The 19,182-nt window shown below is 34.1% G+C and overlaps 1 protein-coding gene across 1 annotated transcript in view; it reads left to right on the plus strand.

Annotated features, from left to right (window-relative positions):
* Positions 1-17,952, plus strand: part of LOC128553421 (exportin-4-like) — a 42,539-nt gene extending 24,587 nt beyond the window's left edge. Inside the window, exons 10-24 of the mRNA XM_053534565.1 lie at positions 370-549; positions 2,205-2,344; positions 4,211-4,359; positions 4,667-4,847; positions 5,164-5,323; positions 5,667-5,836; positions 6,582-6,753; positions 8,020-8,224; positions 9,303-9,391; positions 9,686-9,752; positions 11,693-11,809; positions 13,242-13,342; positions 13,960-14,090; positions 14,845-14,962; positions 16,638-17,952. Of these exons, the coding sequence (XP_053390540.1) occupies positions 370-549; positions 2,205-2,344; positions 4,211-4,359; positions 4,667-4,847; positions 5,164-5,323; positions 5,667-5,836; positions 6,582-6,753; positions 8,020-8,224; positions 9,303-9,391; positions 9,686-9,752; positions 11,693-11,809; positions 13,242-13,342; positions 13,960-14,090; positions 14,845-14,962; positions 16,638-16,928 (2,271 nt within the window). The 3' untranslated portion in view covers positions 16,929-17,952. The remainder of the gene's footprint in view (positions 1-369; positions 550-2,204; positions 2,345-4,210; positions 4,360-4,666; positions 4,848-5,163; positions 5,324-5,666; positions 5,837-6,581; positions 6,754-8,019; positions 8,225-9,302; positions 9,392-9,685; positions 9,753-11,692; positions 11,810-13,241; positions 13,343-13,959; positions 14,091-14,844; positions 14,963-16,637) is intronic.
* Positions 17,953-19,182: the final 1,230 nt, after the last annotated feature.

Below are 19,182 nucleotides of genomic sequence, written 5' to 3' on the forward strand. Positions count from 1 at the left end.
TTCTTCAAGAAATAGATCCATCATATGCTATTTTATTCAGTCACTTAAATTAAATGGAAAGAGGATGTTCCATTGAATAAAATCTTGCTGCAAAAGTTGCTATATGACTACATGTGAAGTCACTAAAATGTTAGACAAATCTTCCAGTCAAAAATCTGACCATCTTACAATATTCATGGAAAAAAATGAGTAACATTAAAAACGAGTTAAATACAACATTTTATAACAACTTTTAGGTGTTTTCCTAAATAAGCATAATGTAGGTCAGGTTAGCAAAACCATGGAAATTGCACATTTACTTTAAACTCAATTACAGTTTATATTTTACCCACCTATATTCATTAGTCTTTGGTGTTTGTTTTGTTTAAGATGCACAAAGAGGATACAGTACACATGGAGGCATATGAGAAACTGTTGGAGACATGGATGGAACTTCTGACAACAAAGAAAGACAACATACCAATGGAGATAATCAAGTTCCATGCTGTACAGGTGTTCAGCTCATACGTACAGTGTCATATCAGCCCACCTGATGGATGCAGAGTTCAGGTATAGCTACACAAATATTTATCTTGTTTTGTAAACTGAAGTTTGAATAATATGAAGTGTCCACCTAGGAAGTGAAGTGAAATACTAATATTTTAATACATCAATATTACCAGTATAAAATGAAGACGATATATGAATTCTTCAATGTTTATTTGCCCGCCTGCTTTGCTCAATAGGGTGAGCTAGATCTACGGATCTTGGGTCGTGAGTTGATTCTTGGGTGTGGCGTATGTTCTCGGTGACAATTTTATAAAAGACATTGTGTCTGAAATCATTCATCCTGCACCTCTGATTCATGTGGGGAAGTTGACAGTTACTTGAGGGGAACAGCTTGTACTAGTACAGAATCCTGGAGCACTGGTTAGTTTTACTGCCGTCTGTTACATAACTGAAGTTCTGTTGAAAAAACAGCATTTAACTCTAAACAAACAAACGATCAATGTTTGATATCTCTGAATAATTTCTTTAAGTACATGACTCCATATATAAATTGCCGGCCCCTAGTTTGTGCTATATGACTGATCTATTTTCAACAGGATTATGTTTACTGTGCAAATAAGTTAAAAAATCAGAAATAAAACTGAGAAAATTAATTTCTGATGTCATATAATAAAACACATATTGAATAATTTGCTGATCGAAACCTTGGGCAATACTAATGCTTGTCTCTGTTAAAACACTCTTAAGCTAGAATGATGTCACGTTAACGTGCGGTGATGTCAAAGTTTTTGTTGCGACCAAGAAAGAGCGCTTCTGTATTTTATCTACTGTTTTAGATTATGGGCATATTAGAATCGAAATAATTTGTAGCAAAAGAGTGTGTTAACACTATTTATACACTCGGACGGTAATACGTCGTACAAATAATTTCACTCGGGCTAAGCCCTCGTGCAATTATTAGCCCGACGTATAACCGCCCATCGTGCATAAATAGTGTTAAAGCACTCTTTTGCTATAAATTATTTCTTAATTGACTGGCAAGGTATTCATTATTACAACACTCCTTATATAAATTGCTTGTCCATAGTTTGTGCTATATTACAGGTCCAAATTCAGCACACGTTTGCTGGTTACACAACAGGCATAACTTGAGAGAAAAAAATCTGTGAACATTTATTTATGTATTGAATAAAACACTTATTGAATAGAATTCTGCTATATAATCTTTGATTACTAAAGGGACTCACTGTAATTGACACTGTTGCTGTAAAAGTGGTCTTCTCTGCTTTTTGAATATAAACATCTTTGCTGTGATGCTCAGTTAAGTTTTGTCTGTTTCGTACATGTTAGGGAAATAGTAATGTAAATTTCAAAGAAATAAGGTTGGGAACTGTCAGGGAATTTGAATTTTGTACATCAAAGCCATTCAATCTTAAGGAATAATTACTACCCATTGTAGAACAATTGAGTTTCTTTGCTGGATGTTGCTGCATTGGCTATTATATCATCTGTGTTACAGGAAAAACTGGAGATTCTTATTCAAATGTTGATTGATATATTGTTGCTATGGTTACATATCGTCACCGCAACGCGAAACTAGTCTATGTGTATATAGAAATAGAAGCAGATAGACTACTTTCGCGTTGAGGCCACGATATGTGTGTTTCTAGAGTGCTGTTTTGTTGCCTAATTCATAGAACTTGTATGTTTTCTAGAACACTCAAGATTCCCGGCCTGATGATGATGATATAGATGAGATAGAGGAAGATGACCGTGACAAGTTTGCTGACCAGTTGTGTAGTGTCGGTGCTCTTGGACGATTGACAATAGAAAGTAGCATAAGTATGATCACTAGGTATGTCAGCTTCTCAGCAATTAAAATGTTGTAATATAGCATTTGTAGCTAACTGTTTAAATATAGCATTTGTAGTTAACTTCTTAAATATAGCATTTGTAGCTAACTGTTTAAATATAACATTTGTAGCTAACTGTTTAAATATAGCATTTGAAGTTAACTTCTTAAATATAGCATTTGTAGCTAAATGTTTAAATATAGCATTTGTAGTTAACTTCTTAAATATAGCATTTGTAGCTAACTGTTTAAATATAACATTTGTATCTAACTGTTTAAATATAGCATTTGTAGTTAACTTCTTAAATATAGCATTTGTAGCTAAATGTTTAAATATAGCATTTGTAGTTAACTTCTTAAATATAGCATTTGTAGCTAAATGTTTAAATATAGCATTTGTAGTTAACTTCTTAAATATAGCATTTGTAGTTAACTTCTTAAATATAGCATTTGTAGTTAACTTCTTAAATATAGCATTGGTAGCTAACTGTTTTAATATAACATTTGTAGCTAAACGTTTAAATATAACCTTTGTAGCTAACTGTTTAAATATAGCATTTGTAGCTAACTTTTTAAATACAGCATTTGAAGCTAACTTTTTAAATATAGCATTGGTAGCTAGCTGTTTTAATATAACATTTGTAGCTAGCTGTTTAAATATAACGTTTGTAGCTAACTGTTTAAATATAGCATTTGTAGCTAACTTTTTAAATATAGCATTGGTAGCTAACTGTTTTAATATAACATTTGTAGCTAGCTGTTTAAATATAACATTTGTAGCTAACTGTTTAAATATAGCATTTGTAGCTAACTTTTTAAATATAGCATTCGTAGCTAACTGTTTTAATATAACATTTGTAGCTAGCTGTTTAAATATTACATTTGTAGCTAACTGTTTAAATGTAGCATTTGTAGCTAACTGTTTAAATATAGCATTGGTAGCTAACTGTTTTAATATAACATTTGTAGCTAACTGTTTAAATATAGCAATTGTAGCTAACTGTTTAAATATAGCATTTGTAGCTAACTGTTTAAATATAGCATTGGTAGCTAACTGTTTTAATATAACATTTGTAGCTAACTGTTTAAATATAGCATTTGTAGCTAATATTTTAAATATAGCATTGGTAGCTAACTGTTTTAATATAACATTTGTAGCTAACCGTTTAAATATAACATTTGTAGCTTACTGTTTAAATATAGCATTTGTAGCTAACTGTTTAACTATAGCATTGGTAGCTAACTGTTTTATTATAGCATTTGTAGCTAACTGTTTAAATATAGTATTTGTAGCTAGCTGTTTAAATATAGTATTTGTAGCTAACTGTTTCATGTAGTATTTGTAGCTAACTGTTTAATGTAGTATTTGTAGCTGACTATTTTAATTTGACATTAGTAGCTACTGTTTAATGTTGTATATGTAGCCAACTGTTAAAATATAGTATTGGTAGCTAACTGTTTAATGTAGGTTTTTTCGTAGCTAACTATTTAATACAACAGTTGTATGGAATATATGGAAAATGACTTGTAGGATGTAGTTTCTATTTATATTATTTACATGTTAGTTTAAATGTAGAGGAAGAATGCTTAATTATTAAAAATATGTATTGAATTATACCTGTAGGTTGTACATTTATGTTCTGAGTGGAGCTTCAGAAACCTACAGTTTGCATGTGAGAATACATATATTTTTAAAACCAAGGAGTCAGGTGGTCACATAGCATTCATATTCAGGAAAAAATGTGGCTAACAACTATTGCTGGTTTCCAGAAAAAGAAATGATAATGCAAAATGAATCAAAACGATTTGCATCTTGTGCTCTCTGTATGGATTGTGCATATGTAAATAAAGTTAACTTTTATTTCATAGAGCAATGGAGGATCGTATAACCCGATTGCATGGACAGCTACAAAGAATACATCAGGCACGTATGGCCTCCGGTAACATGAACAGCAGCTTCGATAACACCCTTATAACAGTATTACATGAAGATCTACATTGGCTTACTCTAGTCACAGGTACATTCATATTCTCTAAGTTTTGTCTATTGTTTAAGGTCTAACATTTTAGTATGCTAAGGAATCTTATGATCTGAAATAACCTATAGGGACCCTTTAAGCTCTCAGTAGGATTACAAAAGAAAAACAGAAAGTAGCATTACATCTAACCACCTTTCTGTGTTAAGCCTCCCTCATGGTAGTCAGTAACATGCAGAACGCTCAATCTAAACATAAAAGTTGTGGCTTCAGACCTCAGTACAATGGGTTTTAAAGCTTACCGGTATGTATGGTGTATGTATAATATTGTAACTTATATCATTTTCAGGTCATGTTTTAACAGAGGAGTCAGAAGGGGAGACCCCAATGATACCAGCTGAAGTTATGCATTTTTCTATCAAGCAGTCCACAGAGATAGACCTAAACACAACGCTCAAAGTTCTTGGGTCCCCCTCGGATAATATTGATACAATACCAGGGGCTTCTACACATTCTGATAATGTCATAAGGTAACACGTAATGTATTTTTTTTTTCATCACATGGACACAATTCAGGTATTGGGGCAAATTTTCAGTTCTAATGGTGGAGGACATCAGGTGCCCATTAGTACATTCTTTCAGGCATGTATGGGCTCCTGGGTAGTACTATGTACTATTGTTCTTCCCTATTTGCAACAATTTCCTCACATTTATGTGCATTCAACTTTACATATTTTTGGATAAATTGATTTGGACAGATCAGCTGTAGTACTTTACATGGCTGTTTTGAAAGCATGACAGTGTTTTCTTTTGAATGTTCTTAACAAAGGTGATTTGATTTTACAGGTTAATCTCAGCTATATTCCGGTTGTGTGAAGTTGAAAAGAAAGCCATATCTGCCAAAATGGTTGATACACTAAGTCCTCAGGTCACCAGTAGTGTAATGTGGTGTCTAAGGCGTTGGTGTAGGTCATATCTACTGCCTGATGAAAACTACTACAATCAGGTATGTCATTGCTTCTTACTAGGTTGAAGTTAGAGGAAATACTCAAAAATTGCTGATGTGTTACTAAAGAATCAGTTAAACGAGTTTTAATCTTGTTTAAATTTACATTTACTCAAAATTATGACTGTTTTTTTTTGTTAATATTCATGAAAAAATGTGAGTTGTGAACAAGTGGTCAGCGTAATGTCCAAAAACATAACCTGTTGAACATAAGGCTTCTCACTGTTAAATCCACACAAAAATATCTTCTTTACATTATTCAAGGCTTCCTAATGATTTAATTATCTAGAAGAATTATAATCGGCTAAGCAAAGGTTTGAAAAATAGGAGTTCTGTTTTTCAGGTCAGCAAGGCATTATGGGCAGCATTTGGACGTGATACAGACGGTGCTCAGTGGACAATATCATTCTTGCTGGACAAAATAATGGTATCACTGAGTGCCTGGAATGCTGAGGAGAAAACTATGATGGATATTCTACAGTTTCTTGTCATTCTCATGGACAATAAAACCAGGTCAGTAGGTTTAGTTGGCAACATTTTCCTATCATATTGAAATGATATGTGTTGAAAGTGGTTATGAGCCACATAAGAATTTTATGTATTGTGAAATTTATAATTTTATATGTAGTTCTTTTAAAATAGCAAAACTTTGTTTAAATGTGAATGATATCCAATACATTGAATCTGAACCCCTTATGGATGAGGGACTTCCTTTAATGGTAAGGGACCAGGATGACAACAACCATACAGGCTTGTGTGAAATGTAACAGGTGACTTAGTAGATTTTAACAATTTGAACCTTTTAAACTGTCAATGCCAGGGGAAGGTTGATTTTGATCCCATACATTGCATTGTATGTATGAGATTAGCTAAAATCAACCTTCGGTAAAATATGTTGTCAGTTACTTGCAGATTTATACATTCAGTACTGGTAAACAGCTTAGATGGACTAAGCCTGCCTGGGAATAGTGTATGCCAAATATTATTGAAAGTGGCATAAAACACCAACCAACCAACCTTGAATTTGAAAATTCAGTACACTGGAAAAGTTCTTGTGTTATCAAGTAACATGAGGCTGTGTGGAAGTCTTAAATACTAGGTAGTGCAAGATGCATGATAAGGCAGGCAATGTAGATTTGAACCTTAACTCTAGATAAAAGATTTACTTCATAATTTATTAATCATCCATGATCATTTAGCATATTTACATTAGGAAGCCCATTTTACTGAAACCACTGTTGACATTTAAATCTTTCAGAGCACAGTACATAACAAAGAGCGACGGTCTTTGGACGTTGGTAAGACATCTTGCCCATAACCAAGTACCATTCTGTAACCTGCCTGCTAAAGCCCTGAAACTTACCTACAAGGCCTGTGTTTTAGCTGGAGCTGGTGTGGACAACCAGATGAGTGGGGAATACTGGCAACTGGTAACTTAATGCAATTTTTATGCCTTAATCCGTACAATGTTGAAATATTGCAAAGTTCAGTGTAATTAGGTCCTGTAAGCATTATAGGACTTGAAAATTAATGTGGTACAGAATTGAATTTGTATGAATTTATAAGTGTATAGTGTGTAATCGTTTTTTATAAGGCTAGCCTGCCCGCAAAGCTTAGTAGGGAGAGTGCAGCTCTACATATTGCGGGGTCATGAGTTTCGATCCTGGGGCAAGGTATATGTTCTCCCTGCCGATTTGATAAAAGACATCGTGTCACAAGTCATTTCATCCTCTACCTTTGATTCATGTAGGGAAGTTGGCAGGTACATGTGGAGAACAGATAAGCACTAGTATCCAGAAACACTGGTTAGGTTAACTGCCAACTGTACTGTTGGAAAATGGCTGTAAACCAGAAACAAAGAAAAATAATATATAAAGCTAATTCTGTCATTGAAATCAGGAATTAAGGTAAAAAATGTGGCAGGGAACATGTGAAATCCTTATTAATCACATCCAGAGTTTACTGCCTCATTAGCCTATTGATAGAGCTCTCACTTTGAGCGTAGACCACGGGTTTGCTCCATAGCCATATCATACCAAAGACATGTAGCAGTAGCTCCCTTGCTTAGTTTCTTTTATCTTGAACCCTCGTGGTGATAGATACCATTAGTAATGAGTTTATGAGAATGGTTAAATTATTATATTGGTATAAACTATCCAGTCTTCCTACAATATCTATATGTTACACTTTTCTTCTGTAGAAACATAGAAGCTATTTAGTTCCAAATGCTCTAAAGGCCCTTCAAGTTTCAGTAACTGATGCTTTTTTGCAACTGTTTTAAAATGTTGATACTAAATTATATAACATTCTAACACGACCAGCAAATAACCTACATACATGTAGAGCAAAATCTATCTCGGGTTATTCTGCAATAACCCACGTGCGTGCAATGACGTCATCCAATCCAGGTGCATAGCACGGTCGTAAAAAGTAGTTACCATTTTTTTCTAACACTGTTGATACTAGTATGTCGTGTTAGAATCGAAATAACAAGTTCCCAAGTGTGATTTATCGTATAATAACCAGAGTTTTTCATTCTTATGCGTACGGCCTTCGTGATATATTCTTACACATAAGAATTCAAAACGATAAACCACACTTGGGAACTTATTATTTCTTAATCATCTTCATCAAAATTATATAAAACTTTGGTTAAAAAAATTAATTGAAGGTGTATTTTGTAATACCATCCATAGGTACTGAAGACCCTTCAAGACAAATTCTATCACTTGGTAACAGCAGAGGGATTTGCCAAGAATTGTCAATCAGCAGACACCAAAGAAGAGGTCATCAAACTATTGGAGAGCCTCTGTGGGGTGGCTAAAGGGTCAAGGGTCAATAACATTGATAAAATATTTGATTTTCTCTTGCCATTGATGCAGCATTGTGTGACTTTGTTAGGTATGTTGTTGACCTGCTGCGTCTTACTAGCATATTTTATTAAGAATTTCAGAGATAGTTTTCATTTAGTAAATATCTATTTTTAGACAGTGGCCGTTATAAAAAAGTTTCAGTGTTAACAGGCATATAATACAATAATTTGCCAGAATACTGTGAAATCTGTGTTTCTAGTTTATACACAGAGAGAAAAGGCTGAAACCCTGTCTCTATCTTTCATTCTGTATCTTTTTATATTCAAAAGTTATAGACAAGATCATTAGGTAGAAGGGTAGAGTTTAAGGGTGCACTATATATTGCCTTGCTATATGAGCTAGCTTTTATAGTGGTAGTCTACCTTAAGTGCGAGAGGTCCCGGGTTCGTTTCCTGGTCAGGGCAGAAATATTTTCAGTCTTTTACAATTATGATCTCTTTTATCATAAAATTTTCTTTTAGATCACTTGCCCTCACTCTTGTAGGTTAAAACCTTACTTAAGTTGTAGAACTCTTCATGTGAGGAAGCTATCCAGCTGGTTTACAGAAGATCAGTTGTTCCACCCAGATGCCTGCCCATGCCTGAAATAATGCAAGGAGGGATGGGATCTTCCACCACCCTCAAAGGCTGGAAGAGTTGTTGTATGACCTATAATTATGTCTCCCACCACACATAGGTGTGGAAGACATATTGATTTACTCCAGTGTGTGTGTGTGTGTGTCTGTCTGTCACAAAGCTTGTCCGCACTCTAAGTCGAACATTTCTCATCTGATCTTCACCAAACTTGAACAAAATGTGTTTGACCATAAGACCTCGGCCAAGTTTGATAACTAGCCAAATCCTCCTAGGCACTTTTGAATTATGGCCCTTGAATTACTGATTGGATCCATTCATCACAGCCATCGAGAAAAACTAGACATTTTTCAATGGGGTCCATTCATCAAAGCCATTGAGAGAAACTAGACATTTTTCAATGTTGCAATTGTGGGAGACATGCGCTTTTCTCAAAAGCATCTCTAGTTTTGTCTGTATTTCTCTAAACCCAAACAAAAACAAAACAAATCTGTGATAGTTTTGATTGATGAGAGATAATTGTATTATTACAGATTTATATCACAACCATGAAGATGTTGTACCATTGATTCTAGAATTACTGGTAGAAGTTGTTCAGAAACAGCTGTGCTTCCTTAATAATGTAAGTTATTGTTTTCTTAAAGAGTTTGTTACAGATTTGAGGGTTTCACATTTTATTCCAGCTCATTACCTTTGGAGGAAAACTTACTAGTTGCACCAAAAACAAATTCCAACATGGTTATGTGACAAACATTAAGAATAGAGTGATCTCTTCTAAATGTAAAATAAATATGTTAATAGAAGGCGCACAATATCTAGGGTGTTGAACTTGTTCATATTTCGAGATACATATTTAAAAACTCATAAAGACTGTACAAGCAAAATATAACAGATTTCAGTCTCAATATTTTTTCAGACCAGATCAAAGACCTTGTATGAAGTCTGTCTAGCTGCAATACAGATGTATTCTAAACATAATAAAGGTATGGACACAGATAAAAGATTTTTTTTGGTGAGCTGTGATGATACAGTTGCAACATTAAATATCCACTTAGGGTGTGTGAGCATGTAGTTTGTGTGTCAAGTTTTGTTTAGTGTTGGGCTGGGGTCATATGTTTTGTAGTGTTAAAGGGAATTCCTATAGTTTTTTATGCGCATCTTTCTGCGCAGCCGACACTTTCTATGGAGAATTGAAGTGAAGTCAACATTTGTTAAAACATGTGACAGACAATCTTAAAATTAATATTAGGAATCTTTAATAAATAACATTTTTTAATAAGTTTTATCAGTAATCAGTTGATACTGGTTTATGTTGTATTGACATGTATCATGCCTGACATGTATCACGCAACTTGCCATTTGTGGCTGTGTTTTGACAGCGCATTTTAGTACAAAGACAGTATAGCCTGCCCACATAGCACAGTAGGGAGAGCGAGTTCGATCCCCGGTGGGGGGCGAGGGGGCATATGTTCTCCGTGACGATTTGATAAAGGACATTGTGTCTGAAATTATTTGTCCTCCACCTCTGATAATCCATGTTAGGAAGTTGGCAGTTACTTGTGGAGAACAGGTTTGTATTGGTACAGAATCCAGGAACTAACTGCTAACTGCTCGCCGTTACATGACTGAAATACTGTTGAAAAACGGCGTTAAACCCAAAACAAACAAACAAAAACAAAGACAGTATTGTTCATATGTTAGACAATTAACTTTGTATTGATAAGACAGTATCTCCTTTCAGATTTATAAGTATTCAATTACAGAAAGAATTAAGAATTTTTTTAAACTTTTTTTAAAATTATAGCAGATATACACGTAATCAATTTGGTCAGGTTCGAGCCATTTTTCGTCCGAACAGGGGTTATATTCAAGCGGTCTTAACATAAAATTTAGCCTGGTTACTCATATATTTTTGTCCTTTTTTATGTTCACAATACAATTATCTATACACAAGAAAAACAGGAAATAAATCCGGGAAACAGTTTTTTTTTCAAAATTTAAAAAAATTATTCTTCACTATGCGTATTTTTCATTGAAATAAGTTCACAAAAGTGAATATGAAACAAGATTTTTTTTTTTTCATTTGTACCCAATATTGTAATGATATAGTATTACAAATATGACTATGATATCAAATAAGTACATAATAAAATCTGTAGAAAGACTAAACCTTATTGTGCTGTCTTGATTCATATTTTGGTACGTATTTAAAAACGCAGAAAATTATGAAAATGTTGAAAAATCGCTAGCAGTTTCAGCAACAGTGTGTTCAAAACAATTTTTCAACAAAAACAAGCCTGGTGACCCATTGTTTTTATTTGTTCATTGTTTTCAACACAAATTTTCCTATCATATATGTGAATTTGAAAAAAATCTATGAAAGGAAAAAAACTATAGGAATTCTCTTTAAGTTAATTCATTTTCTGAATTTAAGTATTTTACTTCTTGAGAAATGATTTTATTGTATACCTATCTAAATTCTGGAAAAAATCAGCTTGTATTTCACAAGTAAATATGAACATGCAAAAAAAATTCCGTATTGTACCTTTTGTATTGTATGTTGCCAGACTACTTTCACAGTTATATAAATAGCCCACATAAAAACTTCACTAAGTGCCTCGTGAGATCCAGTCTGGCAAAAATCCACTCAAGCCGAATACAGCATCCCAGATCGAGCTACTATTATAATAACCCTACTATATTGTACTTTTGGATTTTATATGGGACTGTTTTGTTTAATGAAAATACTGATTTATGTTTGACAGTTGTATTTTTCTGGGTGTATGTGAGGTTTAATATTTTGTCCTTTTGATTGAGATACCAGGTTTATAATGATCTGATTGGCGATATATGACCATTTTGTGTCGATTCGCCGTAAAACCCAACTCACTCACTCACTTTTAATGATCTGATATTTTTGCAGGAAAACGTGTGAAGGATGCTAGTGAGGAGGAAGAAGAGAGGTACAATGATATTCTCCTTGTTATGGAACTTCTAACAAACCTTCTCTCCAAAGACTTTGTTGACTTCGGGGAACCAGGTATATTATTTCTATGTTTGGTTTCCTTTTACAACTCTTAATCAAGTGCTTCTTGCTGTATATCTGTTTAACACAGAACCATGCACTGACTGCAGAAGGATTTTCATAGAGTACCTTCATGCAGTTGGCAAAAATGGTACTCAGTAAAATATAAAAGGGGCAGAAATGCAGTTGTAGTTGATTTCTCATATCATTATTCAGCCAAAGCCAATACATTTATCTACCTTCTTGCTTATAGGCTATATATATACTAGCTTTACTAGGAAGTGGAAATGAGAGCATGTCAGCTAGCTGTTAGCTTCTGATAAATTGGACTGAAATTACATAATCAGATGCAACCCTGGGAGACAGGACTTGCATATTTGTGTTATAAGTCAACATTTTTAAACTTTACCCCATGGTATTTTCTGTCTGCCTTTGACAACACTTTATCTTGATCACTTTTAGCTCCACTTTATGAAATTATTTAGAAAGTAGAGTTATTTTTGTCATCCTTTTGTCGGCATGCATGTCACAGATGTTTTACATGTAAGCAGGTTTCTCTAAAACTAAAAGGCAAATGGCTTTCAAGCTTTACACACTTCTTTTGCATCATGAGATGACCTCACTGGGCATGTTACATAACTGTGGTTTTTATTTTGTCAAAATTATGCCCCTTTTTAACTTAGAATTTCTGGTTAAAGTTGTGCATGCATACATGTTTCTAAAAAACTGGTTGGCCAAATGCTTACAAACTTTACAAATATTTATAGCATCATTTGATGACCACAGTTGGCAAGTTACATAACTGTAACTTTTATTTTGTCAAAACTATGCTCCTTTTTAATGTAGAAATTTCGATTTAAGTTCTGCATGTAAGCAGGTTTCTCAAGAATCTGGCCTAATGCTTTAAAAATTCAACATGACATTGGCATTAGGAGATTACCCATTTGGCAAGTTAGATAACCCTAGCTTTTGTCAAAGCTATGCACCTTGTTAATGGAGAAATTGTGCGACAGTTTTCAATGCATGTAAGCATGTTTCTCAGAAATACCATATGTTTTCAGCTTTGACATGGAATGACCTCACATGGCTAGTTTTATAACTCTGGCTTACAGTTTAACAAAATTATGCTCCTTTCCAACTTTGAAAATTTTGCAAAAGCTTTTGTATGTAAGCTAGTATGATTTGGAAGGACTTCAGATAGTCCAGTGCACTGTGCGCTGTTATTAGTTTATACAGAATTTATTTTAGGTCAATTGTGAAGGAAGTTCTACAACTTATATTAATCACTCTCAACACCTCATTCCTGATGGAATCCATCGCCACGAGGGTATGCGCTGTTATTAGACAGCTCTTGTAGAGTTGTGGACAGTAACAGTGAGGACCGTGTATAGTTTATGAAACAATTTGTTTTACTTAATGACTGGATTTTTCTGACTTGCTGTTTCAGATGACAAAACAAATGGTGAGGATAGTTCTGTAACAGCTGTTGATGTTGTCCTATTTGGCCTGAACACCATTATACCACTCATGACAGAGGACCTGCTCAGGGTAAATATCACAAGTCATATCTATATGTCATATTGGCTGGGGCTGGTTGGGGAAATGGTCTGTTATTCAGTGCTCAATCCCATTATACCACTCATGACAGAGGACCTGCTCGAGTAAACATTACAGTCACATGTATATGTCATATTGGCTGAGAGTGGTTTGGGAGATGTTCTGTCTGGCCTCGGTACCATTATTCCGCTCTTTACTAAGAACTTACTTGGGTATATGTCACTGTCATTTATATTTTGTACATCAGTGTCAGTCATGCCCACAGTGACAGAGGACCTACTGAGTGTAAGTTTGTCAATCCCATATAAAAGTCAGGTCCATAATGTGGTGGCAGGGAGGGGGAGGTGTTCTTGTTGACTTCAAAGGTAACTTCAGTCTAGTGTAAGATCATTGCTTACATGAGTTTCAGACCAAATGTGAGGTGAGGGAAATCTACATGAATATTACTCAAAAAAGTTTGTTTTTTTTTCCAGGATTTTCTTCATTATTTTCAGTTAGATGCTTTAAGCCATTTTTCCTCTTGCAACTTTGAACATACCACTTTACTTATTTGTATTTCATTTTTCAGCTTATTTTACATAATTAGATTTTTTGCTTTAACTTTTCAGTTTCCAAACTTGTGTTCACAGTATTTCAAGCTTGTAGCATTCCTGACAGAAATTCATCCTGACAAATTTACCTCCTTACCTGAAGAGTTGTTCAAGACGCTCATGGTCTCCTTGGAGCTTGGTCTTGTTTCGTATCCTTTACACATCTCTGTAACTATTTTATTTACTGACAAATTTATCATGGAAGCTAATTACTTTTTGTAACAAATATTTGTCTATGTATACCATCAGCTGTTCAGACTGAATATACTCTGGCTCAGACTGCCAGGGTTGTATGTAGTGCTTGGAAAGTTGCCTTAGAAGAAATTATTAAAAAAGACATGCTCTCTTGTTGTTTTGCCCAGGTATTTACATTTAGGGGAATATGCATGTTCTTTATGTCGTACAGCTATTTACTGACCGTCTGTATGACTGAAGTGCTATTGAAAATAAATTGAATGTAGTAGGTAAAGTTCAGAATAGAGATTAAACTTTACAGATTGACCAGTACAGTTTATCAAATATGGGTGAAATTTGATGGACCACTCAGCTAAAGTAATTAAGGATTAAAAGAGTTAATATAACTGTTTTTTTTTTCTTCCATCTCTTAATAATGTGTGTTCATGTGCTGGTACCATTTTAGAACAGATTTACGGGTACTCTGTGTAATTTATACAATATTCACAATTATTTGATTTCTGCTAAAACACAGTGCAACTTTCCAATGTCAAACAGGAATATTAACAAGTACTATGTCTATAAGTTAAACCACGCACTAATTACAAATTCTTACTCACATTAATACGATTAATGACTTAATTTGAAAAATAAAAGATATATTAAAAAGATAGCAAATTTACGGTACCTTTTAATTTTGATAATATTATTCCTTGACTGTGTATGTAGATATGGTGCAGATATAACCAAGCTGTGTTTAGAATGTATATATTCCTTGGGAACACATGTATTCCAGAACAACCTGGCAGGAACCTTAATACACAATACTCTCAAACATTTCCTTAAGGTCAGTTCAGATGTAAATATGTTTTCTTTATACAGCAAGATCCTACCATGGTATCCCAGTAGGGAAAATGTAGATATTGCAAAATTAAGTGCCTGATATATCACTAATAGTGTTTTTCGTGAATTTCAGCTTTATTTTGCAAACTCTTGATACAAACTATACATCTATCTAAAAGGATGTCTTCAAGGGTGGTAGAAGGATCTTTTAATTTTTTACATACCTTCAACATTTTCCAAAATAAGTTGTAAAAATTCGGCAAAAAAGTTTATACTAACAGCTTCTGTGATGTATAATATCAATTAATGTCTTACATTTAAAGAGAAATCAGAGATAAACATTGTTACGGAAAACATTGATCAGTACAGTACAACCCCTCTAAACTGGAACCCCTGAATACTTTAAACCCTCTCCAAACTGAGCAGATTTTGAGTTCCCGAAATTTGGCATTCTTATTTCATTGCAAAAATACCCATGTAAACTGGAACTCCCTTTTTCCAGAAACTGAACAGTTTTTCCAGACCAAATCTCTATCAACACAAATTTCCCCTGAAAACAATTTTAACGTCAAGAGTTTTTTGGCACTTGCCTTTTATCACGATTACTGGAATTTACACTATTTGGTAGCATGTGTCCATAGAAACTTTAATGGGGTTGTTTCACACATTAACTAAACAAGATTAGGATTTAAAATGAATAAGGTTGCTTGGTAATTGTGTAGCTGTTTATGTTATGTAGTAACCATTCCGCAGACAAAACCCCTGTAAATTGAATGCTATTTAATATTTCTGAGTGACTTTTTGATTTGAAGTCATTTCATCTTCAAGGATATCCTTATTCCTGTCTTCAACAAAATTATTCTTATTTTGTTATTTGCTCAAGTATAAACATGCAAGTCATCAAAAACTGCCAAATGGACACATTTCCATGCAGCCTTGAACAGATACCAGACTCTAGTTCATTTTAAAATCGTGTCTCTTTTAGCAACTTGGTCATCTCAGCCAGAAAAAGAGTACTTTAGGTCAAATTGATAGAAAATTTTGTGTTGTCTTTATAAACCATAAATTGTCCGGATCAAACTTGGACAGACTTTATCTATATTTCTAATGCTCTGTTGTTGCTTAGTCTATTTTGATTTAACCCTTATCATGCTGGACAAGATTGATTCTGCCTTTGTGACCAATGTAGATCATGATTAGCCTGCACATCCATGCAGTCTGATCTCGGCGATATATGACCATTTTGTGTCGATTTGCCGTAAAACCCAACTCACTGATCATGATCTTCACTGTTCGACATTCAGTCAGTACCTTTTTGCTAAACACCCCTGTAACAGTTAATGGTACTGTCGAAATTGGAAGATGGATAAGTTCATTATAGAAATTTAGCAGGGTAAGGGTTAAGAATTGCAGCCTAACAAGAAAGTACTTTGTTATAGCAAAGAAGTCTTTATTAAAACTGTGATTCTTAGAAGTCTGTAGAGTATTTCCGGCTGCAAAGTTTTCAGACAGTCTTTCAGGTTTGGAAACTAGGATAACTATACAAAAGAAATGTATAATTATTTGAGTGTTCTTTTTGGCCAAACTGGTTGTGTCTTTCTTTGGTGGCAGATTAATGGTGGACAAGGTTGCCTATACATGTATTATTTAACAGCTTATATATACTGGATTTATTTCAGATTGTGTTCCGAATGTTGCTTCTAGAGAATTTCAACATGGACCTCCTTGACACAGCCAGTTCATCCTTGTTTTGCCTCATCTGTTGTCATACGGAGGAGTATCAGCACCTAGTCCATGAGATCCTAGACACTCACATAGATCAGGCATACAAGACACGCCTCCTGGAGGCATTCAATAACCTAACCCCGCCTTCTCTGTCTTTGACAGTCAGTAGACACAATAAATTGATATTTATGGAGAATTTCAACAGCTTCTTGATAAATGTTAGAGGATTTTTGTGTGTGAAATGATGCACTTTTTACAAACTATGCAATATATGTTCTGCTGAGAGGAATTTTAGTGATTACACATATGTGGAGGGTACACAGTATGTTTGCAAAAAACTCGTGTCCAAAATATTATGCACAGGTACACGGGCATTATTTATTATTTATAATCAAATAGTGCTATGATTGGAAGAAAAGGGTAAAGAGACTGAAGTTTGAATCCTACTCATTAGTGATTAATTTGAAAGTCTGTTATTGCAGGTCAATGATATGTTACCAGTGTCCTACATGTAACCCCATTCGTTCAAGATGTAATGCTTGTAGCACTATATATTACAGATGTTATGCATGTACCATCGTGCATAACAGATGTCCAAGCACATACATTATAGATGTACCAGCATCTGATATCACAGATGTCAAAGCACGCTGTTGATATCAAATCTTTATAAATTAAATATGTGCTTGGGATAAATTATATAACTGTATTGCCATGGGAGACTGTGGCCCAGAACAGAATCTTGACCTGTATATGTACAGAGTAAGGGGCTGATTGCCAGACAGTGAGAAATGAGATTATGCAAACTTGAAGGAACAAAAAATACTGTGATAAAGTGTATTATACAGCTATAGTGTGTCATAAAATAAAAATAAAAGGTTGAATTGCTGTGACTGTAGTGGATGTACTAAAGCCATAGAAACTAAGATACCATGAAGTCTGGCTCAAATGGAGTGTAATTCAGGAATTAGGGAATATTATTTTAACATACTTGATACTTTCTTTTAAATGTCTTTTAGAGTTTTTGAATAAAAGGTGGTCTTATTTTGTTTTTTTACCAGGATGGTTGTGTTCAATCAACAGAATTACCTAAATTATGAACAAGTACATATTGTGTTTTGGAGTCAATAAAAAACCAGTGTATAGTTGTGCTGATGCAATTTAGTTACAGTTTTAATACCAACATAATTTGAACAACCCTGTTGATAGGGAAAACCTTTCCTTGTTTTGTTAAGGTATTTTCATTTTCTATTGAATGAAAGTCGAACTTTACATTTTGATCTATTAAAAGATGCATAAATAATGCAAATATTTGCTCAAATTGTTCTGTTAGTTCTTTTTACAGCCATACAATTCCACCCTCATGCCAACATAGTTCGAGGCCCCATTTGTTTTGAAGTTTTTCACATTGAAGCGTATAAATCTTCCTAGCACTGGTTCAGCCAGTTTCTGTTCTACCACAGTTACTGTGTCCGTGTTGCCTGTCAAATACTGAAGATAAATAGTAAAAATAATGTAAGTTCTACATGTTGTTCTAATCGTTCAAGATTACCTGTCAGTTCAACAGCAATGTGAAAGTGGCTCATTTATGCTGGCATGTTACCCTATGTAACTGATGAAAAACAAATGTCTACAAATTTCCTTTAAGGCTGAAATGGACACTTCAAATTGAGGTTTTGAAAATTATTACGAGACTATTGTAAAGCATTGTATTTCTCATTAATGTTTTTTTTACATCCTAGAGAAAATGTTTTTAAGGGCCGACCAATGGCTGTGTATATATACTTTTTTACGTATTTTATTTGACCAAAATTTAAAAACTGAAATGAAAAATTTGATTAACGCCTTTTTTTTATAAATGATTTTCAATGGCGTTGTACATAATAAAAATAATATTTTTTATAACATTATTAATATTGACAAAAATTTTGGTCAAAATTGTAGGCCGAAAACAAATCCAGCAAACTATTTTTTTAAATGAAAGTCGCTAGAAATACTGTAAGCACAGTTTTTCTTTAGCTTTCCAGTTGACACCACTTAGAATATTGCAGTGTGTAATTTGCACCAAAAAGCACAGCAGGGAGCCCGGAAAAATATTCGCGCTTTAATGAGAATGATTTTTTAAACAAGCTTTTGGGAAAAACATGTTCATGTTTAAAAACTACATAACCCCTACTTAGAATAACTTCCCCTCCGCCGATTTGGTTTGAAACTTCGCTTGGGTTTGTTTTCTTGACGCGGGGCTTTGGAGGTCGGTGGTTTTACCATGGCCCCCCGTATCAAAAGTTACCGGTGTGGCAAAGGGGCCCTCGTTCAAAATCAATGGGGGGGAAGTGTCACATGGCCTTTTGGTTCTTTAAAAAGGAAACCAAAAAACGGCCTAAAAATTTAAAAGATACATAGGCGCATTTTTGACTTGAAAGTGGAGATGGTGTTAAAACCTTCAGAATACTTTTAGTGTAGAAAGAAAATTTTAATTGAGCAGTTTGCCAGTATGGG

Source organism: Mercenaria mercenaria, unplaced genomic scaffold (genome assembly GCF_021730395.1).
Source record: "Mercenaria mercenaria strain notata unplaced genomic scaffold, MADL_Memer_1 contig_3808, whole genome shotgun sequence".
NCBI classification, from domain to species: Eukaryota; Metazoa; Mollusca; class Bivalvia; order Venerida; family Veneridae; genus Mercenaria; species Mercenaria mercenaria.